The sequence below is a fragment of the Onychostoma macrolepis genome, chromosome 09 (genome assembly GCF_012432095.1).
Source record: "Onychostoma macrolepis isolate SWU-2019 chromosome 09, ASM1243209v1, whole genome shotgun sequence".
In the NCBI taxonomy this organism is placed as follows: domain Eukaryota; kingdom Metazoa; phylum Chordata; class Actinopteri; order Cypriniformes; family Cyprinidae; genus Onychostoma; species Onychostoma macrolepis.
In genome coordinates, this window is record NC_081163.1 from 14,303,912 (window position 1) to 14,331,800 (window position 27,889).

At 36.6% G+C, this 27,889-nt stretch overlaps 1 protein-coding gene across 6 annotated transcripts in view; it reads left to right on the forward strand.

Moving 5' to 3' along the window:
• fgf14 (fibroblast growth factor 14) overlaps positions 1-27,889 on the forward strand; it is a 137,881-nt gene that overhangs the window by 78,558 nt on the left and 31,434 nt on the right. For all 6 annotated transcript variants that reach the window (XM_058787711.1, XM_058787713.1, XM_058787712.1 and 3 more), the window contains exons 2-3: positions 6,555-6,665; positions 8,582-8,685. In XM_058787711.1, the coding sequence (XP_058643694.1) occupies positions 6,555-6,665; positions 8,582-8,685 (215 nt within the window). The remainder of the gene's footprint in view (positions 1-6,554; positions 6,666-8,581; positions 8,686-27,889) is intronic.

The following is a 27,889-nucleotide window of genomic DNA, read 5'->3' on the forward strand; positions in this document are numbered from 1 at the left end:
CCTAATACTAAACCTAATAACTGGTTGTGCCACCCTTTGCAGCAACAACTGCAATCAAGCGTTTGCAATAACTTGCAATGAGTCTGTTACAGCGCTGTGGAGGAATTTTGGCCCACTCTTCTTTGCCACAGCATTTCAATTGAATTTAAGTGGCCACTCCAAAACCTTAATTTTGTTTTCTCCATTTGTGGATAATGGCTCTGACCGTGGTTTGCTGGAGTCCCGAAGCCTTAGAAATGACTTTATAACCCTTTCCAGACTGATACATGTAAACTATTTTGTTTCTCATCTGTTTATGAATTTCTTAAGATCGCAGAATGATGTTTTGCTCTTTAAACATGATTCACTTTGTCAGACAGGTTCTATTTAAGTGATTTCTTGATTCAACAGGTCTGGCAGTAATCAGGCCTGGGTTTGGCTAGTGAAATTTAACTCAGCTTTCTAAAATAATGTGGTTAATCACAGTTCTTTTGGGGGCAATTAATTTTTCACGTAGGGCCAGGTAGGTTTGGACAGCTTTTTTCCCTCAATAAATGAACTCATCATTTAAAAACTGCATTTTGTATTTACTTTCATTATCTTTGTGTAATATTAAAATTAGTTTGATGATCTGAATCTTTTAAGTGTGACAAATATGCAAAAATTTAATATATACATATATATATATATATATATATATATATATATATATATATATATATATATATATATATATATATATATATATATATATATATATATATATATATACATACAGTCATGGCCAAAAATATCGGCACCCTCGCAATTCTGTCAGAAAATGCAACCCTTCTCTCAGAAAATTGTTGCAGTTGCAAATGTTTTGGTACTCACATGTTTATTTTTTTTTGTTTGCATTGGAACAACACAAAAAAACAGAGAAGAAAAGTCAAATCTGATACAATTCCACACAGAACCCAAAAAATGCACTGGACAAAATTATTGGCACCCTTAATTTAATATTTGGTAGCACCCCCTTTGGAAAAAATAACTGAAATCAATCGCTTCCAGGTTCTTACACCTCTCTACTGGAATTTTGGACCACTCTTCTTTTGCAAACTGCTCCAGATCATTCAGATTTGAAGGATGCCTTCTCCCAACTGCTGTTTTGAGATCTCTCCACAGGTGTTCTATGAGATTCAGATCTGGACTCATTGCTGGCCATTTCAGAACTCTCCAGCACTTTGTTTGTTACCATTTCTGAGTGCTTTTTGAAGTGTGTTTCGGGTCATTGTCCTGCTGGAAGACCCATGACCTCTGGTGCAGACACAGCTTTCTGACACTGGCCACTACGTTGTGCCCCCAAAATTCTTTGGTAATCATCAGATTTCATAATACCGTTCACACAGTCAAGGCATCCAGTGCCAGAAGCAGCAAAGCAACCCCAAAACATCTTTGAACCTCCACCATGTTTGACTGTAGGGACTGTGTTCTTTTCTTTGAAGGTCTCATTTCTTTTTCTGTAAACAGTGCCATGATGTCCTTTACCAAAAGGCTCTACTTTTGTCTCATCTGTCCACAGTACGTTCTCCCAGAAGGATTGTGGTTTTGTCACATAAGTTTTGGCAAACTCCAGACTTGCTTTTTTATGCCTTTGTGTCAGCAGTGGTGTCCTCCTGGATCTCCTACCATAGCGCCCCTTTTCATTCAGATGGCGACGGATAGTGTGAGCTGACACTGTTGTACCCTGTGTCTGCAGATTAGCTTAATTTTTTGGAAGTTAATCGGGGTTCTTTATCCAACATTCGAACAATCCTTCGTTGTAATTTTTCATTAATTTTGCTCTTCCATCCACATCCAAGGAGGTTAGCTACAGTGCCATGGGCTGTAAACCTCTTGATGATATGGCGCACAGTGGACGCAGGAACATTAAGATCTCTGGAGATGGACTTGTAGCCTTGAGATTGTCCATGTTTTTCCACAATTTTTTGTCTCAAGTTCACAGACAACACTTTACACTTCTTTCTTTTCTCCATGCTCAGTATGACACACAACACAAAGGTTGAGTCAACTTTTCTCCATTTTAACTGGTTGCAAGTGTGATTACTATATTGCCCACGCCTTTTACTTGCCACAGGTGTGTCTAAATACAAATTACATGAGCATCACATGCTTGAAAAGCAGTTATTTCTTACAATTTTGACAAGGTGCCAATAATTTTGGCCAGTCCATTTTTGAGTTCTTTGTGAAATTTTATCAAGTTTGACTTTTCTTCTCTGTTTTTTGTGTTTTTGCAGTGCGAACAAAAACAATAAGCATGTGAATATCAAAACATTTGCAATTGGAACAATTTTCTGACAGAATTGCATGGGTACCGATATTTTTGGCCATGACTGTATATATATATATATATATATATATATATATATAATAAAATAAAATCTAAAATATATAAAAAATGCATGTCCCTGTTACACTTAATGTTTACACTAAGTGCAAATAGCAATAGATTCTGTTTACAGCTAGATTTTCTGCTATTTATACTACTTATTGCAAACAGTGGCAATTATCTGCACCTCAGTATTGTAGTACATTATAAAACAGTATGCAGTAATAAAATGTTGAGTGTAAATTATAATTTTAATTCCAATTATTAAATGGATGTCACCTTATTGGGACAATAAATCCCTCCCTACACCTACCATAACCCTACCCGATACTTTAAGTTCAACTTTTAGATTATTTCCTTCATTATTATTGAAAATACATGCCTTTCCGACGTGATGTCTAATTTGAAAAGGTAGGGGGAAAAGTTGCAAAACGCAGATTCGAACCTGGGTCGATTACGTCAAACACGACTTCATCACGTATTTCACCATCTGCGCCACTGGAGCTATTACGCGACAAAACAAGAGGTGGGATTTATCGCATGAACCAATCACATCCAATCATAACCGATCATATCCAATTATAGCGCGATGGAGGCATTGCCTCCTCTCACATGATTTTCCCCCATTCATCTCAATGAGCCTCCAGAAATGTCACGGCACGCTTTGGGGTCTCTGTTGTAAGTCAATGTACCGAAGGGAGGCAAGCCTCTGCTGTAACTTTACCTGCGGGTGTCACTGTTGGACAGTGTTTTTTTATAAAAACAAGTGACTTTTTAACTTTTAATGTCATATTTAGTCATATTTGCTCTGTTTTATTTTTGTAATATCGATTATTTTCTCATCCAATTTTGAGGAGAGGAGACACTGCCTCCCTTGCCTCCTCGGAGGAAACGCCCCTGATATATATATATATATATATATATATATATGTACACACACACACACACACACACACACCTTATTTCTTGCGATATTGTTTTCATAAAATACGATTAATTTTTGTAGAAGAGTATGAATTTCATAAAACTAGTAGTTCCCATATGTAATGTAATAGCAGCGCTTTCTCAGTCTTTCATGTGACTGTGAACATTATGAGTGTGCTTACGAAAGCTGGAAAAGCCCTTCTCCTGTTCCTGAAAGTCTATAGTGGGTCAATCACATGTGGTTAAGTCTGCAGCTGGTGCTGTGTGCAGTGAGACTTGCCCCCCCCCCCAATCCGTGTCTGTCTGATGATTGCTACCTCAACCCGTATGTCTCCTTCTGTCTCTCTCTTCACCACACACAAAAAACCATGCACCTACAGCTAACTTTTTATCAGGATGAATGTTATCATCCATCATCTTTAAAAAATGTATTTATAGAATTTTCAGATGTCACAATGCCTGATTCTTTACACTCAGGGCGGCAAAGCAGTTGGTAAAGTTAATATAATATAAGATTATAAGCGATAGTCCATCAAAAAATGAAAATTCTGTCAACATTTTCTCACCGTCATGTCGTTTTAAATCTGAATGAATTTCTTTCTTCTGTTGATCACAAAAAAGGTATTTTGAAGAATGACAAATAACACTGAAGCCCATTGACTTCCATTGCATGTAAAAAAAAAAATCAAAAATCAAAATATCAAACAGTTTTGAAAACTCATGGTAATTTCATGGAAAAAGGCAGTGAGAGATGTATGTTCAACTTCTGTATGTTACGTTAATGCACTTAATTGATTTTCTGGATGCTTTTCTAGAGAAAAAGTTTCAAAACTCATCCTGAACAATTTGTGCTGCAATTATACTTCAAATTGGATGGCTTGTTGAAGAGACTTGTACTATTACTTTTCTATGATTTTTCTCTGGTAGACAATGAAGCAGTCGAAAAAAAGTCCAATAATAGACTTACATTAAAAGAGGGAACTAAGCCATATCTAGAGACCAGAATGTCATAGACACTCGGAAGGTTGGCTCTTTTGACTTGGTCCAGCCATATCACCCTAGCAAAGCCCTAGCACCACTCAAAACACCCAATCTGTTACGTAGCAACATGCAAAAAACACAGAGCATCTTAGCAACAGATAACACCTTGGGAACCACCTGGAACACCTTAGCAGCAGCATGCTAAAAAAGAGTCCAAACACTTTTACAACCACATGTAGCAAAATCATGGTATCTTATGGTGGTGAGTTGTGCATGGGCAAGCACCACGTACATTTTCTTCAGAAAATGTACAAATCTAATTTTCCTTACATCCTCTAAATATTGCATGCGTACATTTGGGGATGCTTATGGAACCGTAGCTCATGCCCATCTTTTTGATTGTTCTTTGTGCTTTTTTTTTTTTTCTGTAAGTAAATGCTTGGGAGCTCTTTGCTATCTTTAAGCGTCTCAGGATGCTGTCTCAGCAGTATCACTGTGTAGGTGGAGGCAGATATCATAAAGCACCACTGTGATTAGCATTCTTTGTATCTCTCTTTCCCTTTAAACTCGCCCTCTCCTTCCTTCTTTTGTTCTTTTCTCTCACCCTCTCATTCGTTTTCTCTCTCCACCTTTGATGTGCCAGATTCTTCAGCTCTGCCCTGGCGTAACACAGGCAAATCCAGGGCAGCAGGCCAACGGTAAACAGCAGCATTGTACCTATATCAATTTGACAAGGCAGTTATTTGTTTACCAGCCTGTAGTTAAGCACTGCAAGGCTGGTTAAGTGTATCACAGGAGACCCTTATAGCCAAATGAGGCTACGGCATTTATGCTGTAAGAAATCCTCCTGTTTTTCCTTCCTGTCTCTTGAAATTGGTGTCACTCGCATCTATTTATGTGATTACCCCCGAGCAGTTTTTGCTAAAGCACAATCCAGCCTCCCCAGAGTTAAACAACCAACGGTAGTATGTTTTGTTGTTGTTGTTGTTGTTGTTTCACACTATCGTTTTACAATTTGCCCTGAGTACATTTACAATCTTAAAGGGGTATTTCCCCAAAAAATCCCTCACGTCGTTCCAAACTTTTATGACTTTCTTTCTTTGTGAAACAAAAATTTAGCTCATGTCTGCATATTCAAACTTGGTACATTGTGATTTATTTGAAGACAATTATTGATGTCAAACCTGGAGCAAGGCGTCTTCCTGTCTAATGCTTCAGAAGACTTGGAACGAGATAATTTGGTGTGAATGCTTGGTGCTGTTTTTGAATGCTCTTCCACCACATGTCTACTGTATTTAGATGAGTTCCAGATGAGTTTTTGAATTGCCACTGTCTAGTATGCACACATCTGATGTTCCATTAGTGATACAGTACTTCTGAGCAAATACATCTCGAAAAACAGTGTAGCTATGCGTGTATGAACTCTGAAGTAAAAGACAGTGTTTTGATTGAACATTCTTTGGTTAGTTATTTCCTTTAGATTTCCACTCTCAGATGAAAAAAAACTAAAAACTATCTGTTTCTCTTCAAAAGAAACACAAGAGTTGACAACATTTCCTTTATCTTAATTTTACTGCAGTATGTACGACATTATAAAATCCAGTTGAATTCTGTCCAAAAACAGACCTGTGACAATTTGTGCACACAAAATTTGTAATCATCAAACCATCCCCTTCTGTTTAGTAATCAGATTACAGTGCTACTCAAACTGTTCATGTGAAGACTGAGATCACTTGTCTGGTTGCCTCACTGATTTGTAAAGCTCCCTGTTGATATCAATTTTAATTATTTTTGTATCATCTACTGTACTGCTTTACAGTTATGTCATCACACTGATGTAACAATATGCTTTATATTATTATTAATATTATTATCCTTTCTGGATTTGTTTTTGTATGGAATTTGACACCACATGGTCAAGAAACATCTTTATCAGGCCTGGCTAAAGAGGGCGCTTTGGAGTCTATTTCATATTAAAGTCACTGCACAGCACTTTCTTGTTCTATGGAACATAAAAGAAGATATTTTGTCTGTACTGTGGAAGTCGATGGAGCTGTTACTTGGTTCACAGTGTTCTTCAGAATATCTTCTTTTGTGTTCTGTAGAAGTAAGAAATGCATACAGGGTTGGAATGACATGAGGGTGAATAAATGATGACATTTTTGGGTTGACTGTAATTAAAAATTTTTGTATTTACATATATTGGTAGATTACATAAATTTACATGTGCCTTTGTAATATCTATAGACTGTAGTTCATCTATAAGAAGTGCTTATTGAGTGTTTTCTGTCTTTCTCCACAGATCCCCAGCTCAAGGGTATAGTGACCAGGTTATATTGCAGGCAGGGATACTACTTGCAGATGAACCCAGATGGATCTCTTGATGGGACTAAGGATGACAGTAGTAATTCTTGTGAGTTCCCTCTAATTTCATAATCATTGCACATAATAAATAATCAAAACATGAACATGTTTCAAAAGGAATGACTCCTGCTTGATAATTCTGGTGTGCAAAATGCTACAGCTACACTTAATAGGTAAAGTGTGCTCAAATGCATATCATTACTTCTACTACACACACTTTTAAAGTCCCTGTTACCGATTCATTTTCTGTAGTTATCACTGTTGCTGATATGGCAGTAGGCTGGTCCTTGGGGAGATGTGTGTGTGCATGTGAGGTGATAACTCAGGAGGCAGTGGTGTATTATTAGCCTCTACTGGGCCTGCTTTTCAAATGCTTCAGGCCAGCTGCTTAATTTGATTTTAATATGTAGCTGTACTGACAGAGTGACACACAGAGGGCTCTCTGTCAGTCACACACTCTGAGAGAAGATGACACTTGACATTTGTGACACTAAGAAACACACTTACACAAATGCAGAAAACAACTGTAGAGTTGGCTTTTTTTTTTTAGATACACTGAATTTTTGCTAATGTAATCAAAGTTTCCCAAAAGTAATCTAACAAGTGCTGGCAAGGCACACATTTTAGGTAATTTATATTGGCTATTTATAGAAACTATATAAGTTGCAAACCCAAATATAGCTAAAAAATGCTAAATACTACAATACTTTTTTTTCATATTGGTAAAATTATAGTTAAAATCAGTTATTTATATTAATTATATACAATTATTATGTTGCAAACCCAAATGTAGATAATCCAAAAAGAATCTGGACAGTTTTGAACAATTAAGCTACAATTACATTTTATAAATTGGATAACAAAATGTCAAATCAAGTGTTAAGTGCAAACAATAATTTTAGACCTTATCTTTGAAGCAACATCTTTGTCTAACATCAACAGTATTGTTTGATCATTTGATTTTGTGTGAAAATGCTTGTGTTATTTAAAAAATACATTTGCTTTGATTTTTTATTCATATATTATAATATATACATTTATAATTTATATAAATTCTGTTAGTTACAAACCAGTATAGATAGAGAAATGGAGATGGAGAGGTGAAGAAAAAGAATGAAAGGGCATGAAATGGCATTCAATATCATGGATGCAAAGTCCATTTTGTGCCCTTGTAAGAATCTGTTCCAGTGTGCCGGTGGAGCACTTCCAGAAACTCACTTTGATGTAACCATCCCACTCATATTTTGCCACACCAGAGTCTTCCAGACCAGGGCTTTTCTGAAATCATTTTCATTCAAGCACCCCGGGAGCTCTGCCAATTACCAGTGAGTTGAAGTGAGTTCATTACACTGTAGGTTTAAATCACCCTTTGGATGCGCTTAGTGTCACCAGCTAGGCTGTTACTCCCCTCCAGTACAAACAATGGCCGTTACCTAACAAGACCGAAGAGCTGCTCCAACAACAAAAGATCCATTAAATCTGCCACGCACTACTACTGCCTCCAGTCGCTAGCCTTCTATGCTCTAGCTTGTAGCGCCAGGCTTCTGTTGCTGCCTACTGGGCATAAGAACAATTATTCTACATAATATGAGGCCTCCATTCAATTTTTGTGTATCAGTTTTTATGCTCCACACTATCCCTGTTTATGCACTCTGTGGAGTGCGGCCCATGTTCAGTTTATGGGTTGAGATTTGAAGCCCATTGTTTATCATTCTAATTCCATTTTAGTGATGTTAGCTATTATTATTGGGGTTAGAGGTTTGTTCTACATCCTAATCACTTTTAGAACTGCATAGCAACATACAAAAACAACCACATATTCAAATTTTCTTAAAAAATTGTAACTTTTTTTTTTTTAATTTTCAGATTTAACAGTAATTCCTCAATTCTTATTTTAGATATAATTTGTTGAATTTTAAATTGATGGAAAAGTTACATTTGTTAACCCCTGTATTGTCTTCACAGCGTTGTTCAACCTCATCCCTGTGGGCCTTCGGGTCGTTGCTATTCAGTCTGTGAAGACGGGCTTGTACATCGCCATGAATGGAGAAGGCCATCTGTACACATCAGTGAGTACACAGTTGTATACTTCGGATAACAATTCTAACAATTCCAACAATTCTCTGTTTCAGAACCTAGTGAATTACTGTCTACATAAGCAGCATCCTTCTAAGGCAGTGTCCTGTACCTGTAATAACTGATTGTTTATGGGAGAATTGATACACAACTGATTCTAATACAGTTTGACATTACCATATTGCTACACTATAGATACTATTATTTAATAGCCATAAAAATACATAATACACACAAATATTGGGTAAAACACTCCATTGTGATTAGATTGAAGTTTAGATGTCTTATAAGGAAACTCACTTGGTTCTGAAACAGGTTTTGACTGGATTTTAAATCTACCATAGTTTAACTTAGAAACATCATGATTTTGTGATCTTGGACACGTACAAAATCTGCAATCTGCCCACTCTCGCTCTCAATATCAGTCAGTGGTTCACTCTCAGATGTCGGCATAGCCATCTCATTTACAATGACACATCAGCTCAGGCTCAAAGCTGATACCCTCTTCGCTACTGCTTTATAACCTTTGAGCTCAAACTCATCTGAAGATAAATTCTCACTGCAGGTAAAAGATGAGTCATTGTGACTACCACAAATTTTTGTGATCTATTATTTAATTCTGTAAAAACTGATATTGCACTAATACACAGACGTCGTATCTGTCCAGACAGGTATACGGGTAGCTGAGAGAAGTTAAGCAGAAATGTCTTTGTATGCCAGAAATCATTATGGAGCTATAATACATAATAGAGCATGTCTCTGTTATGGTTTTAGTTTTGAATGCAAACCACAATTATGCACACCCACATGTGCATTAGTGGTTTTATAAAGAACTGATGCTGAATGTATCATGCTACATTAAATTCTTCATGTTTACCATCAAACACTACATTTAGCCTACAGTGCAATGTATCCACCTTGACCAGATGGTCATTAATTACTGGCAACCATGGCAATCAGTGAGGTGTTACCTTTCCTCTCTGGTGCTGGTCATTATTGACAGAGCACTGCACAGTACAAATTCATCTTTTCCATGAGCACTTGATTGAATCCTGTTGATATGCAATCTATATCTCCAAAAATATTGGATATTTTTATTGTAGCACTTCTTACAGTATGTTGTTTGTTTTCCTAATTTAGAAGTAATTTGGGATAAAAGCGTGTACTGATTTTATAAATGTTAATTTAAAAGTAATCATGTAAATTTAATAGTCAACACATACGGATAACTTTGCATACAGAGAAAGGGAGATGCGAGACAATCCCCAAAAGTATTTTGACAGCTTTGAACATTTAGGACACACTTGAAATTAATAAATTCAACTGAATTAGATGAAATGTAAAACCAAGTGTGATCCGCAAACATGTGATGTTACACCTTTTCTCTGAACTAACTGTTTTTTAGACTTTTAACCAGTTGGTTCAAAAAAAAAAAAAAAAAAAAAATGCAACTACTGTTTCTTAATTTGAACTTTTTTGGTGATTTTTTTTTTCTTTGCTTGAAAACTGTGTTTGCGTTACGATAAATTACACTTGCTTTGATATATGTATTTTATATTGTTGTCATATATTTTGGAGAGTGTCTAAAGTGCCTCTGTATATGCCTCATACATGTTTCCAATTATACAGGTATTTTTAGTGCTAGACATTGGTTTTAAAATAATGGTTATATGGACTAGACATGTTGATATGCAGAAGCTGTTCTTCCCTGGTAACAAGCTAAAACTTCCAATATTCAGCCACAGCTGACCCAGCATATTTCACTGGGGAGTCTTATACAATGACAATCTTTCTCGGTCCTAATGGGCTTACTAATCAACTCCATGGATGCGCCCACACACTCTCTCAGCTTTCTATCACTGCTTCTTTTCTGCTCTCTCTGTTCCTGTGTGAATGACTCAGGTAATGGCAGAGAAAGCTCCACTCCTTTTTCTCTGTCTGCTCTCTGAGGTTTGTACATTCATTTGTCATTATTCCTCATTTCTATGAGAATGTGCAGTTATTACCTGACCCCTCCATCCATTAGAGGCCATTTTTCATTAGTGAATAAAATAAGCGCACTTATCCTGTAGATGCCCTCAGATTTTTATTAAAAATGACATTTAATTCTAGCACTACAGCAAACATGAGTTTAACCATTTTGAAGAGCTTCATAGAGTTTATAGTTTTTGCTAAATTAAATTAATAAAAATAATCAATGGAATTAATAGTATTTGCAGCATTTTGGGATAGACTGCTAGGCAGGAAAATAGACCAGAATGAGATTTATTATTATTCTGAGACCACTAAAACTGGTCTGCTGTGGCTGAAATGAGTTTTGTGTCCATTTCTGTCATTCCAACATTTTATTGTATCACAGATTAATGACATTTTTATACTGTACGATCAATCGTTACTCATTTTCCTTCATCAGTCAAACACAAATGAAGGCACGCTGAAGGCCCACTTTGATTAGTTGATCTCTATTCTCTCTTAGAGGCAGGCTGAGAGAATACGATAGTGCCGTTGAATAGATCAGAATTCCATTAAGAAGCTCTAGCACTGCATCCTGGTCTTTTGTCTGTCAGGCCTATTTTTTGTACAGCGCGGGAGTACAAGTGACCCGATAGTATCGAAACATCCTGGAGTCTCGGCACAATGGACTCATGCCTGGGAAGAAAAGAAAGACTTCAATAATCTTCCATTTTTCAATCCCTCTCTTTTGTTCAAAGGGCTCAAACTCTGCTTTCCTCTCTGCCGTTGATGTTCATAGGCTGATTCATCCTTTGGAATAATAATCAAGCTCCTTTTCTGGGTGGCTGCAGGTGTGACAGTTATATAAATACAAAACAGCATTGCTCTGAAAAGCAAACATACTTGTCTGCTTAAGTGAATGAGAAATTTGCATGTAACTTTTAAAACAATTGGCAAAGAACATTTGCAAAAAAAGAAGAAAACAAGAATTGTATATTTATTCATTTGAGTTGCTGTATGAAATTATATGGCCAAGTGATTTGGCTTTTCGTGGTTATATGGCTCTCTTCAAAGCTGTTTGTTCTCCTCTATGGATTGAAGAGGTCTATAGCTTTATCGCCCTGCCACACTTGTTAGAGCTACCTTTCATGAGTGTTAGATTGACTCTTCACATCAGTAGACTGGCCCCTGTAGGCTTACATCCCTTTGGTGCTTGTGTAGTTTGAACTATTGCTACCAGAGATTGCTTACAAAGCTCAGTTCTCTATAGAGTCAATTTGATTTGTTAAGTATTTGATTTATTATCTGAACACTTGTATGATGCAGCCACAGTGCAATGCAGTAATGAATAAATCTTATTATGGATCTTTTTGGCGTATTTCTAATGATAGAGATTTTAGGCCTACGAATTAACGTAATCACAAATGTCATCTCTTGAAATAATGACAATATTTCCGCTCACTTGATGTTTTCTACAGTACTTGTAATCTCATTCAGTGTTGGCGGTGTATAATAGTGGGCTATAAAAACATTCAAATCTTTCCATGTTTCCTGCTATGAGTTTGCTGGCTGCCAGGATTTATTGTAGGGTAAACATATATGTTGGTTAAAGATAAGAACTTGTCTTCTTACGGCATATTCACATAACCTGTCCAGTCAGAGATAAGCACCGTCCAATCCCTGTCTTCCCGCTGACGATTGTGAGATTATCAGCACTGTTAAAACTAATAAAATACTGTCACAATTTTTAGACACATTTATTCCTGTAGTAAGGGGCACGTTTCTCCAATGGGCCAGAAAACTCAGACCAAAAAACAACCTGAGGATATAAGCTGTAACAGACAAGATATGAGTGAGTTCATGCCATGGCATTTCTCAGTGATGGCAGATGGCTCAGACTGATTATATTCTCAAGTGTTTATTATTCTCACCCTCGTGTCTAAATCTTCTTACACATTTTTTGTTTGTTTGTTTTGTTTGAACAAGCAACCAAAATCACAGAGCATAATATTTTATGATGAAATGCCTTATTAAATGGAATATGCAAAAAAGCTTTAGCTTTTATTATTTGTATTAAATTTGCATCTTGAATGCGAATCGTGATGAGAACCTGTTGGTTTTTTTTAAATAATCTTCACCAACCTGTGTTACATGAATGCAGAGGGAGAAACCAGGGACTCGTGAGAAACCATCTTCATGCATTAATGAACAATAAGGTCAAAGCTACAAGCTGGCTTGGAAAATAGAATCAGGGGACAAGTCGTCTATAAATAGGTCTTTTTTCATTCTGTTAAGATGAATAATACCACAATTACTATTATGTCTTTTTCTATTATTGTCATTTGGCCTATATATAGTAGGGTTGCACGAAACACTGGTATTACGGTAGTATCGCAATACTAAAGCTTAAAAATACCCGCGGTGCCATTGCATTTTTTAAACTGTAGTATTGTCCATACGGTACCGTAAGATATGTTGTATGCACAGCGAGAACACTGTTTAAAACGTTCATTTGAACATGCATGCCAGCAGAAACATTACAAGTTGATTGCCAAATGTCTTTCTGCTGTGCTGTGCTCTGTGTAGTATAGTCTGTGTATACGCGTTATATGGTATTGAGTGTTTCCTGATGCTTCAGTTCAGTTTGCAATGAGAAGTTGCATTTGCACGTCGTTGTTCGTGCTGCAGTTTATCAGAAGAAAGGGTCTAATTCAGACCATCTGATGTCATTTTAAAAAACAGCAGCTCAAGCATCACTTATTCAACATCATAATATATTACAAGAAAGTATTCTCTCAGTTTTATTCATTTGACCACTTCTAGAACAGGTGTAATAGTTTGTTTCTGGAAGCATCTTTGCGATCACAAATGCAAATCCATTCATCAGCATAGCGGCTTGGCACTTGGTTCTTCTTATCAATCATTATATATGTATTTTTATTCATTTAAAATGTTATGTTTTAATATACATGCTGCTAACCCGGAAATTTCAAGATATGCGAGCAAAAAATGCTCCTGACAGTTCGGCAAAATGACACGAGCAAGAGTGTTGTTTTTGTTCCATTTCTTTGTTCGAATCCAAATCTGCGTTGGCTTGGGAGAATCACTGATTCACTAAGCCATTCATAAAAACCGTTTTGAAAGAATCGTTCGAATGACTCAGTGATTCAATCACGAAATTCTGCCACCTGCTGGCCGTTTTTAAGTTTCCCATCTAAAAGTAGGCATATTACATTATTTTTTCAACATATTTCTATATTCAGAATTTAGTATTTAAAACATTAATCTAATAACATTATTTATGCAATTATAAATACAGTCTAAATGTATAAATGGCACATCTAAATTAGGGATGTGCATCAGCGATCGAGTACTCAATTACTCGGCCGTGACAGCGATGATCGATCATGAAAACGATGATCGTGGGAAAAAAAAACAATTCTGATTGGTTATAGCAGCACTTTGGGTGGCACCCTGAGCTCTGATTGTTTAGCTTGCAACAGCATGGGGTTCAAAGTATAGACGTGAGAAGAGAGAGAAGCTTGGCTTTGAAGTCACGTAGTGATGTCTGGGTTAGCTACATACACATCTGATTAATCTAATAGGATTTTAGTATTTAGTATCTACATGCAGCTGAATGCGCTGCATATTACCAGTATTTAGTTCCATGCTCAAATGCAATGCCCGATATTGACTGAGTTATTTGAGACGGTCATATTGCTTTTAGATGTTTCTTTTTAAAAAAATACCGATCCTATAATAATGCAACAGTGATGTTTTTGCTTCGTATGGCTTCGAAAACTTGCAGGCAATTTTAGGAATCACGTGATAATGTAGATGAAAATATAGCACAAATCTGCCATAAACATTAATGACATAAGTATTATAATGAGAACTTTATAGGATGTGAAATCTTTAGTAAATCCGTCCTTACTCGTGTTTCAGCGCGCTGTTTAAAGTGCATCACGGCGGGAGCACTCTCTCTCTCTCTTGCTATAGCGCGTAACTTAAAGTTCACTGGCATATGCATCCTTTTGTGTAAATACAAGTTGTAATGTTATGTTTATGTTATGTATCTAAGTTATCTGATTAATGTCATAGGAAGCGTCATAGAACGGGTTTCAGTTTATTGGCATAAAGTCAGCTTCACCTCAGGCAGCTGTTCTTTTTTAGATGCTTCTTTTTTAATAACATTGCTGCATCATAATCATAATCTAACATCTAATCATGTGTTCATGTTTTCATAGACATGTTTTCATGTCATATTTTTATTTTTAACATTCATTTTCATAACAGCCTTCAGATATTTTCATTATCTCCATTACGGCCATGCCCCGCTCCCCGCACACGCCTTGCCCCCGATTACTCGATTAATCGTTTTTAAACCTATTGTCGATAGAAATTGCCAAAAATGCCCATCCCTAATCTAAATGTCACTTCATGCAGCTTCTGTGCATTGCTAAGATGAGTTTTGTTCAGATCATTTCATGGATAACAATAGCCAGTCATTCATTCACATTAATTAAGTATTCAGAGAATAATATTGTCTGTTTTCACTTACATCTATTTATTTATTAAATTTTGATTCATTTTGTAGAATTGAATTTTAAATCAACACAATACTGCATGTTATCGTGATACTACTTTGTATCGTGATACTTCAGCTGGTATAGTATCGTAAGACATTTTTATGGTATCATGACAACCCTAATATATAGTTATAACTACGCCCATGTCCATTGTGCAGGCAATTAAATTTTGAATAGACCGTCACTAAGCATAAGCACTTTTGCAACTAAGCATAAGCACTTTTGCAACACATAGCCCAAGGGTCAACGACAAGATGTCCGTGCATCTTTTTTACTGGCATTGGTATAGAGAGCAGGCTAGTTCACCTACAGTATATGAACCAATGCAGTCATTTAAAGGCGGAAGGAGGTTTGGGAGGAAGGTGTCTTGTGAAAGCCCAGTCGTTAATGGAGCCCCACCATTGAGATGGTGCTTGGCACACTGATAAAGTTTCCCTCTGCCAGCTTGTACAGCAGAGAGAGGTCTTATTTGGAGATACATAGGCAAAACAAGGTCAGGTGACTAATGGAGGCAAAAGCAATTTCACTGTCAGACAACATCTAAATGGAATCCTTTGCTTGCTCCCCGACAGTGGCATTACTGCCGTGCCAGTTTCATCTCTTTTAGGCTGGCCATATCTTCAGGCAAGTTTGGCCACGTTTTCAATTTACATTAATTTGTGTCATCTGTTTTCAGCCATGTAATGACTTTATGAGCTTTGGAACACAAGCTGTGAACACAAAAGGGCTTTATGGACTGAAGCATACGGTCGTCTGCAATATTTAATATTCTCTGTTTATAAGGTGCTTTGGTTCTTCTTGAGTTTTGCAATGTTGGCCTGACACATCCCAAAGGGAAAAAATGCCATAAATGTACCTATAAGATGCTCCCCTTTGGGGTTGGCAAGATTTATTATTGTTTTTGAAAGATGGCTTTTATGCTTGCCGAGGGTACATTTATTTGATCAAAAATACAGTAGAAACCGTAATATTGTGAAATTTATTACAATTTGAAATGACTGTTTTCTATTTTAATATATTTCAAAATGTAATTTATTCCTGCAGTGGCAAAGCTGAATTTTTAGCAGCCTTTACTCTTCAGTGTTACATGATCCTTCAAAAATCAGGATTTGGTCCTCAAGAAAAATATCTGATTATTATCAATTTTAAAAACAGGCATAATGCTTAAAAGGGATAGTTCCCTCAAAAATGAAAATTCTGTCATTTCCTCACCGTAAAGTTTTTTTTTTTCCAGAACCATATGAATTCATTTGTTCTGTTGAACAGTGAAGATATTTTGAAGAATGTGGGACCAGTTGCTGGGCCCCATTGACCTCCATCATATATTTTCTCCACAACTGTGGTTACACACATTCTTCAAAGTTTCTTCTTTTGTGGAACATTTTTGTGGAAACTGTGATAAATAGTTAGTTTAAAAGAAGAGCATTATTTAAAATAATCTTTTGTAATATTATAAATGTATTAACTGTCACTTTTGATCAATTTAACATCTCTTAACTGAATAAAAGTCTTAATTTATTTTATTTTCTTATTAACCCCAAACGTTTGTACAGTAATGTATGAGAATGATATATTCAAGAGAATGATGTTCTGTAAAGCTTTTTTAGCTGCTGTAGGGGGAGTTTAGCTTTCTCTTTATACTGCTAGAAAGCATTTAGGGCCATATTTACTAAACTGGGCAAATTAGCGTTACAGCGCAATTCCATAAAAGCACCAATGGGAGGTGAAAATTCTGCAGGTGATTTACTAACAATGCGCACATTAAAGACAATAGATGCAGCTAGATTATTTCCATAATGTCCAGCGCAATCTACCAAGAGCAGCGCAAATTACCGCCTGCTTTAAGACATGCTTTTTTGGGCATTAAATAATGGCACAAAAACCAGTAATTTGATGAGTGCAAACATTAGTAAATTGTGTTGCATGATTCATTTTAATGCTCTCCTCCCTTAAATTTTGCGCGTAAAAGGAAAACACCTACAAATGCATATTCAATATGGTCAGGCATAAAAATAACTAATTCTATGCTAATTCTTCACTGCGCGTCTTTAGTAAATCCTGACAGCACTATTTTAACGCCAAAAGACGGTTTGCACTGGGGCAAACTGTTGGTAAATCTGGCGTTTAGAATGGAGACATCATTCACAAATTGGTGAAAGGACTTCATCTATAAACAGAGGCGGACATTAACTAAGTACATTTACTTGAGTATTGAGACTTTAACTTCACTACATTTGAAAGACAAATATTGTACTTTTCACTCCACTACATTTCTATCAAGGTCCTCGAAGTAGAAAGTCATTACTATGTAGCAGCTTTGAAAGTCAGTGGGTGATTTTCTTCTTCTCCAAAACATGACGGTTTATCAGTAATCACTCTTGTAGTGCTACATGAAATGATTTCCCAGATTTTTTGTGAACACTGACCAGTTGCGAATGTGATATTTATTTACAACAATTCAATAATAAAAAGTTAATAATGTGGTATATATTAGACACAATATTGTCTGATTTTGCTAAATTGTGGACGTGAAAATATTACCTATAAAGTCACAGAAGAACTGTTGTGCGTCTCTTAATAAAACACAATAGGTGTTGGACTTGAAGCAGCACTGCACAGACCGTTCTGTATGTGACATCAAAGTACTGCGAGAGCGATTAGACAGCATTTTTGAAATTTTTGTTTTGATGTCAAATAAGTCTTTTTTGTTAAAGCAGCGTTGCTGTTGTAAAGTTATACAGCTACAGTTGTGTTGCTGGGTTTTCAGTAGGTGTAATGTATTGTAAGTTGCTTCAGAGGTATTGCAAGGATTATGTACAACAATAATAAAACAGTGCATTGACATAAACAAGGAAATTTACTTTTGGTACTTAAGACCTTTTAAAAGCAAGTACTTCTGTACTTTTACTTAAGTAAAAATCTGTCTTTACAACTTTTAGTTGTAATGGAGTAATATTTGACCAGCAGGATCTGTATTTTCACTTAAGTAATGAAGTTGTGTACTTTGTCCGCCTATGTCTATAAATGACGAGCAACATCACTTGTTATTTGGTCAGAACAACTGGTCTTGGATTTATTGACATGATAGTTATGCAAGTTTGTTCGTTCACATATCCATAAAGATTTGAGCTGTCCGCTCAATTGAATCTCCAGTTTTTCTTTGTGGAAGGGCCATACAATCATAATGGAGGCTGGTAACTCTACATTGATCCTCAAATGAAAGGGTGGTGGTTGTGTCAGGTAAAATCACTTTGTAAAATCTGCCTATGTCTTCATAAAAAAGAATGCTGCAAGAAAGAGACGGCCTACTTTTGGAGCCGTGCGTTATGTGTAACTGACAGATAATCTGAGCGCAACAGAGTGGAAAGAACGCAGTATCGATTAGAGAGCAGGAGACAGTCTGAGAGGTGGAGGATCTTCTTGATGGCACAGGAGGAAAAGCTTTGGGTATGTCGGTGGCATATTGTTGTGAGCAGTCAGGCTTCACTTAAGACATTGTCTACAGAAGCCCTAGTGGCTTATGCATTCGTGGAAAACATTTTCTGTTTTCCTGACCAAGGTTGTTTGAGTAGGTGTAGATATTTAGTCAGGTTAGATGATGAATAGAAAGATTGTATTGTATAGAGCTGTCATTGTGGGAAGCAAGACTGCTAAGTGAAGTCTCTAGTATAAATAGAATAAGTGCTATCTATTTTATCAATAATTGTTGAAATGATGAAGTACATCTGATCTTTATAATGAAACTATAACCGCTTTTCCACCGAAATTACCTGGAACAATTTGTCCCAGGAACTTAATTACTTAATTACTGAAAAGCAGACATGTTGCTGTCTGCTTTTCCATCGCGGTCTAAAGTACCGAGAAGATTAGGCAAATAGCCTGGTGACATAGGTCTGCGCACGTTTCTCAATACCATGTACAAAAATTTCGGACTTGCATCCTCGGTAGTTCGGACTTCGAACTCCTGGGGACGGGACGACGCTAGTCCGTTAATTCTGCAAACAGCAGCGTACTTGATAACATCAGTCAGCTCACCTTGCCTACTGCAGTTTTCCTCACTGTATTTACAATAAGATGAAATATGATATCAAACACCACTGCCTCTTTTCGGTTTTGTTTAAACATATTAATGGCCGCAGAAATGTAATTCAGGGAACGTACACACATTACAATGAAACAAAATATTAAAGGGGTCATATGAAGCGGTTTCAAGTTCAACGTACACGCAATGAAAGAAGGCATAACTTTTATTCTCGCTGTAGTATTGTTGTTGCCGATAGTGCTGTGTTCGATACATCAATACGACGATGTATCGTCAGAGAGATTTGATGATACGAGTATCGATACAGCTGGCCCTGTATCGATACTGTGGCACGTGTGCAGCAGTGACCGCGCTTAATTTGAATACAAGAACACCGTTTAAAATTGAGTAGAAAAGTGCAAGGTTTCTAAAAAATAATGAATAGAGCATAATATATAGGCTACAACTAGGTTTTATCTGGCCGCAGAGGAACACAACTGGGTTGCCTGATATAAAGAGATATAATCCCCGAAACAGCCTCCCACTTGCGCAATACTGAAATATCTGCTAAATGTGATACTTATCCTTGTCAACCTGGCAACCATGTGCACGCACTCTCTCCACTGTGGATAAACACGCTTGCTTTCTGAAAACACCGGTTAGCTTGCAGTTTAGCGATCTCCATTTCAATACTCTATTATCAGAAAAGTGTCATTTATCAAGTGTGCATTTATGAGAGAGAGCGAGAGAGAGAGAGATGGGGAGAGAGAGGCTGTTTATGCATGTATGAATTAGGGGTGTCCCCGACTAAGGATTATCATAGTCGAATCGGAATTTTCGAATCATGCCAATAGTCGACTGATAGTCGAATCATATATTTGGGGGCGGGGCAAAATATATTACCAAGAGTCAAGTCAGACATTCAGCAGTCATAAATACACAGGGAAAATGTGTAACGGATGCCTCGCAGATACAAACGGGGTAAATAATGTTTTATGTTTTGATTAAAAGATAGTTAACATTAAACATCAGCGAAAAACCCTTAAGAATTAACAAAATTGTTTTACAATGGTGCTCTCATTATAACGTTATGTATATGATCGTAGTTATAACGTTCTGCATTTCTGTATTGAGCTGCGCGTGCTGAAGATGACCAGTAGAATGAAGCAGATGATTTTCAGGTTTTTAATCAATGGGATTTAACTCATTTATCTCACATAGAATATACTTCGTTATTTATATAACATAACATTAATATTACGACTTGTAGGCTATCTGCACAAAATGCCCCGAATGCACATTAAGGTGTCTGCATGGCTCTGAATGAACTCCTTTTGTGGACGCGTTCTTCACGCAATAACATGCAGAAACACTACAGCTAAACAGTGTTTTATTATAATAGTGTTCTCATTATAATGCTATGTATATGACAGTGCCAGTCATAGTTATTAATATTCTGCAGTTGTCCTGCTCGCACCGCGCACTGAAAAGATAATCACCGTATATAGTACTACAATGAAGCGCTTTACTGTAGCGTAATTCAACCAAATGCATCTTATACGAGATAAATAATATATACACAATATAAATAAACCGACTGAAACATTTTGAAATCACTTGTTGTACCCTAACTGTTACCTAATCGAAAAAAAAATGAAGTCTTCCACTCAATTTGAGTCTTGTTAAAGATTTAAATCCTTGCCGCCAAGGTGCTCCTCTGTCGGTTATGGATTAGAAAGTGAAACTTTAATCTACAGGGGAAATTGGATTTATTCAGCACATTAAAATTTTTATTTAAAGCCTCTTTTTTTCTTTTAATATTCTTATTTACAGCATTATCATAATAGGCTGTATATTAACTTATTGGGAGAAAACCGGTAGTTCGATGTGAAATCAGACATTGAGCACCTCCATATAGCCAAAATGGCATGATCATAACACCCCGCGAATATTCGACTGTGAGATTGGTAGTCGAATCAGGCTCCTCGAATCAAAGCATCGAATCGTTGACTATTCGGGGACACCCCTAGTATGAATTTTGCCGCGTTTCTCTATTAACAAATTTATTTAATTAATTTGTTCCTGAATGTCTGTGTGCGGCCGCAACGTGATCTGTTTGAGTGACTGAGCGTGTGTGCATTAGATACAGTGAAGACAGCGCATTAGTTTAGAGCTCTTCTAATTTTTATTTTTATTTTTTGAACGTAGAGAGTGTGCATCATGCATGATTTTTAAAAATATATTAGAATGAGTACATTACAATATGAATTTATTAGAATGAGTACATTATTATTTATGGGCATAAAAACAAGATGCAAACAATAAGAATTTTGTACCTGGTGGGGAGTGCCCAATGTAAACATGAAACATATGCCATTATCTTGTACTGTGGTACAGTTATGGAGGCCCTTCGTAATGCAGAGGTCAACTGCCTTCTCTGCCTATAGTTAGAAATGACCTTATAGTATGCAGTGTTTAATAAACAGCTGTTTTATTAAACTCTGCTGAGGTGAAATTCAGTGCAGTCCTGCATCGTGATACATATTGTATTGTGATACGTATCGTATCGTGACTTTGCTGGTGATACACAGCCCTAGTTGCCGACTCCATGTCATGGAGACTAGGGGTCGACCGATTATCGGCCTGGCCAATTATCGGCGCCGATATTAAGCATTTTTATGATTATCGGTCATTTTCAAAACCAATGTACCGATAAAATTAATTTAATTTTGAAACGCGCTATTTGGCTCTGATGCAGCCTGTCAGAACTTACCACTCTGTTGCCTAGAGCAGTCTCCGCCCACCGCGCATCTGATTTGTTGGGAGTCACGAGTCAGACCAATCAATGTGGAAGACTAAGGCACTATCACACTGAAAGCGCTTGCTACAGTTTCAGTGATCATCACGCATCAGTTGTCTCTCAAAGGCAGCAGCAGACGTTGCTCAAGTTGCAATGAATCACAATCCACTACACTGAAGTTACAAAACACCTCAATATTGTCTATTTATGGTTTCCGCGATGGGAAAACGCAGACGGAATCGCGGAATCCAGTCATATAAAGGGAATTTACTGTATAATGCGGAGTCGAGTTTGGATGAATTAATCAAAAGTAGGTCAGTACACTTAAATCGACTCGCGCTATGGACTAGTATCTGTAAATATTAAGCTGCAAAAAGACTTATTTAAATATGAATTCTGCATGTTCTGCGTGTCTCTGTATATGTGAATGGCACAGACGCGCGGTTTTGATTACACACACTGAAGTGCGCGACACTCGCGGTGTTTTCAGCATCTGCTGTCTCACTAAATGAGAACTGCTCTGAGAGTTGCTTCATGAGCATTTGACCGTTTCATTTGAGTAAAACGATCGTCATATCATATACATAGGCTATACAGAAACTTAAGAGGTCCTCATGGCAACCCGTCAAAATAAAAGTTCGGTTTATCTACTAATACTACTACAACAACTTTTGTTTAAAAGAATAATCACACAATACGCTATTTGTTCCATGTTTTAATTTGACTGGTAAACCCATTTGTTTGCCAAAAAATTTTGTTTAACACTCATTTGATTAAAAGATAACTGAAATTAATGTTTTATGGCTTCATTTGCACTGCACTGTAAATTAAAACTAATCGAAATTACTGTCACATAGGCCAAGATTAGGACGACATAAATTGTGACATTTCAATAGGCTATTGAACCCAGTGTGCCTATAACAGGCTATTAGTGTTATAGTTTAATTAAAATAGTTGCAGTCTTCTTCACAACTTCTACAATGGATCTATGAAGACAATTAAATTATTTACACTTATTATATTATAATTATGAGAGGTTATGCTATTACACATACATTTCTAACATGTAAATTATTGAAGCCAAATACTTACATTTCCCCAAGCTGTTTAGCTGTAGTACAGTATTCATAGGCTTAATCATGAAGCATGCAGTGGCCCCACTTTTAACTCTCTTTATATTACCCTTATTGTAGATGGATGCATGGAGGACGACAAGAGTAAGAAGTGCAATCAACACCAGGGAAGGCAGTTTTTGTCAGAGCCCTTGTTATTCTTAATTTTGACATTAATTTTCATTTTTACATCAGACATAATATATCGGTTAAAAATATTGGTTATCGGTCCACTTGGTAATAATTGTAATAATCGGTATCGGCATCGGCCCTGAAAAACACATATCGGTCGACCCCTAATGGAGACGCTGTGTGTTTCGTTGTGAAAGTGAAAGTACTTTGTTTGGCCTTCCAAATGAAGTACACAACTAGAAATCAGTGGTTAAGTTATATTTACAACGCTGTTCCAGAACAGTACAACGCAAATATTCGAGTGTGTGCAGCGCATTTTACAGAAGACTATTTCCTGATCCTGGGAGAGAGTAGCCTACAAAGTGAACACTATGAATGGCTGTGAACAGCAATTCCAACTTTGCAAGGACAGTCTGGTGCTTCTGACTCACAGCCTGTAAGTACATTTCGATATTTAAAGAATTTGCTACTGACTATACAAACATGAGTTTTGAGCTGTGTAGAGTAGTGCTTGTTTGGCATTTCTACGATCACAAATGCAGACATGGTGTTATGTTTACGCGGCGTGGCGAAACGTATGACCGTATGAGTCATTATAAACAGTAATTATGTCCTCACTGAATGCAACAAATGCCTCGTTTATAGCGGGTTTTATTGTTTTAGTCTTGTTTTACATGGGAAGGGGCGTAACATTTCGGTCACACGCTTGAGGTATTCGGCCAATCTCAATGCACCGGATAGCTGGCCAGTCAGAGCACACCTCGCTTCTCAGAACGATGAGCTTTGTAAAAATCGTTGCGTTTCAGAAAGGCGGAGCATAGAGGAGCAACAATAATGTACAGTATGTGGAAAATAATGTTTTTTGAACCTCGAATCGCGTAAACACATTGCATTGCAAAAAATACACAAAATAATGTTCTTTTTAGCAACATCATATGACCCCTTTAAACAGTTTATAGGGCCCTTTTAATTTTCATTTTAACATATTAATAGATTTATAGAATAATAGAATAAAGACCAAAGATTACCTGTTAGATTTACCCAAAACGATTACATCTTATGTTTAACCACTACAGAGACATCAGAGCCAGCGGCAAATGTCAGAAGGACTAGCCAGGTTGAGGCTGCAGTCATCCGTATACATGAGCACTGAGCGGTGTGCCTACTGATCGCGTGGAACTCACGTCTCCGAAATCGGCGAAGCACATTTTCAAATAGTTGTTATAAATTTATAGTCTCTATAAATAAACCGCAGATTTGAGATTTAAACAACTACATTCTCGCCTGAAATCCTTTTAAAACTACATTTCATGATACGATAACAGTAATATTTTAAAAAATTGTGCGAATATGGTGGTTGAAATACAATGCTGCGTGAGCTCAACCAATGAACGTGTTCAGCGCCCAAGTCCCGTCCCCGAAACTTCCGGACCTTTGGAAAAAGCACTACCTTGCGAGCAAGGACTTTCTGAGGAGCAAATTTTTACCCAGAACTTTATTTAGATCCTGGTTCCTGTGGCAGAAACACCGAGTACGGGCCCAAAGTCTTTAGTTCCTTGGGAAAGTTCCTGCGGTGGGAACAGGGCTTAAGATAAAGACACAAAGCATAACTGTAAAACAGTTTGTAGTTTATCAAGCTGAGGACAAGACTTGGCTGTGAGCTAGTGTGCTGACAGATTTCGAGGAAGCTATTGCTGAATGCCCACATTGTTCACACCAATAAAAGGACACTCCCTATGACTCCATGGATGAATCAGTTTCTTTTTTTCATTTTTTTTTTTTTTCTCAGAGCCAGTAAATTCAAATGTATTTTCCAAAGTAATTCAAACGAGAATTTTTGACCATTCAACATGAATATCAATAATACAACTGCATTTCAAGCATTCTCATTTATTTCCTCTCTGTATGCACACACAAGAGGAGCTATGAATGTCCTATCCATTGGGAATCAGGTTATCTTCTGTTCAATCATTTTTTTAATTTAACTCTTTCAACGCCATTGACGAGATATCTCGTCAATTAAGAGACAACGCTTCCCCGCCATTGACGAGTTTTTACGGCAATCCGTGTTCTAGGTGTATTACGGTAAGGAATGCCCTAGCGCATGTCCTGAATGAATTACGGGACTTCCGGGTCTTTAGGGTGCGAATAGAAGACGATCGGCATAAATAGAAGGATCAGAGAAAATGTAGATCATATATAGATCATATGTAGATCATGTTTTGACCATTTTGAATCTGATCGGGACGAAGTAGTCAGTGAGAGAGATTTACAGACATTTACAGACACAGAAACATCTGTAGTTGTAACCGATTCGTCGATCTGAATAGGAGTGTGTGTGTGTGTGTGGGCGCAATCTATCTATAGATCTATCTATCTATATATCTATCTGCATGCCATGTGTGTATGTATGTATGTATGCATGTGTGTATGCATGTATGTGTGTGTGTGTGCGTGTGTGTGTGCATGCGTGCGTGCACAGTATATGTATGCATATGTATGTACGTAGCCTGTGTGTGTATAATCATATGTATGTTTGTTTGTGTGTGTGTGTGTGTGTGTCTGTTTGTTTGTTCTGTTTATTGAATGCAATTTAAATTATTCATATAATTATTTACAGGTGAAAGAATATGACATCTGAATGTATTTTGCTTGAAAATGCACTACTTTCATAAAAATGCATTTTTCTCAGTTTTTTGTCCAAAATGTTGTATTTTTGATAAAACCTATCTGCATTCAAATGGTGATAAAACATGAACACATGAAGATATAATAAAATAGTTTATAATTGTTTAAAAGCAGAGGCTTGGTTCTTTATTTTGATATATAATATGTTCTTATATTCATAGCAGAAAATATTCTGAGGGCCGTCAAATTTAGGTGAAAATCATAAAAAATGCTGGCGGTGGCTGGCAACTTTTTAAAAAAACGCTGGCGGGGAAAGAGTTAATATTAAAATCTGAAAAAATGGAGAAAAAAAAAGGCACATATTTAGTTTTTCATTTGTTCAAACAAAACGAAAAATCAAGAATTTGGCTTTTTCAGCTGTTTTCGGATAGAAAACGAATAAACAACTTGAACATTCGATCTCTACATGTGGGCGGGAATGAAACGCCCCTCTCCGCTGATTGGTCAACCAAACATTACAACATAATAATAGTCCTTAAAAACATAATAAGAGTCCTACGCTTCTATGGATTCTTAACGTGTTTATTGCTACTACATTTGATCTCTTTCTCTTCATAAAATCAAACAGCCAGATTAACGAATGGCTTGACACAAAACATATAGAGGCAGAGCCTAAACAGAGCTTTCTTTTGTGTAGGCATAAATTTTGCAACCTACCCGTGAAATATTAGTTTATCTCATAAATACTATTAATTTACTTCGCACCTGCACTCACAACTACCTACTAGCCTACATCTTTGGCACACCGCCTGATTTACTGATTTATTAAAGCTAACCACCTATTAAAATCTGTGTGGCAAGCTGTGCGATGCAAATTGTATTGTAGACAAGTGCTGCAGTGCAACTAAACCAAAGTCAGAGAACTGTTGTGCGACTGACTCGCAGTAGGCGCAGAGTGGTGTTCCTAAATGAATCAGAGTCTTTGAAAGACCCATTATTATAGACAACAATTCAATTACCAATTATTATAGACAGCCACTTGATTTTATTCCTAAATGAATGAATGTAGCATTTTAACAAATAGATTGAATAAAAGGCTCCTTTATTAACACAATAAAATACCGCCACCTAGTGGCAATATTACTTTCATAATTCAAGTATCATTTCATTTGATTAATATTTCTCAGATTGTATTTTATTTGATGTTAGAATTTAACATTAAAGATGACATACAAAAGGTAAAAAGTAAAAAACAACAACAACCTGAAAATAGATTTCCCCTAATAGGAAAGTTAATTACTTATTGACACTGACTTATTGTTCAAAGTGTTATTTCAGGGTTTGGATATGTTCTTATAACGAGTTCACCTTCAAATCATGACGTCAAATTCACATTTCACTAAAGTCAATCACTGAAACAAGCACTCTGAGAAACAAATAGTCCCATGCCAGTGGGATAACAAGGTATGATTTCCTAAACTATTATCCAACTATTATTATGTTTTGTTTTTTTAAGGACTATTAATATGTTGTGATGTTTGGTTGACCAATCAGCGGAGAGGGGCGTTTCAATCCTGCCCACATGTAGAGATCGAATATTCAAGTAGTTTATTCCTTTTCTATCCCTGAACGTAAAAATGAAAAATTAAGCCGAATTCTTGATTTTTCATTTTGTTTGAACAAATGAAAAACGAAAAAAGTGCCGTTTTTCATTTTTCAGATTTCAATATTAAATTAAAAAATGATTGAACGGAAGCCCTGGTCCGTGTATGTTGCGTTCATTCGTTTTTTATTTAAAATTGAAAACAGAAACATGAGAAAACGGCAACATTTTCGTTTTTCGTTTTTTCAAAAAAACGAAAAAACAAGAAATCGCCTTGATTTTCTGTTTTTACACTCAGGGGTAGAAAATGGATAAACAGCTTGAATGTTCGATTTCCACGTGTGGGCGGAAATGAAACA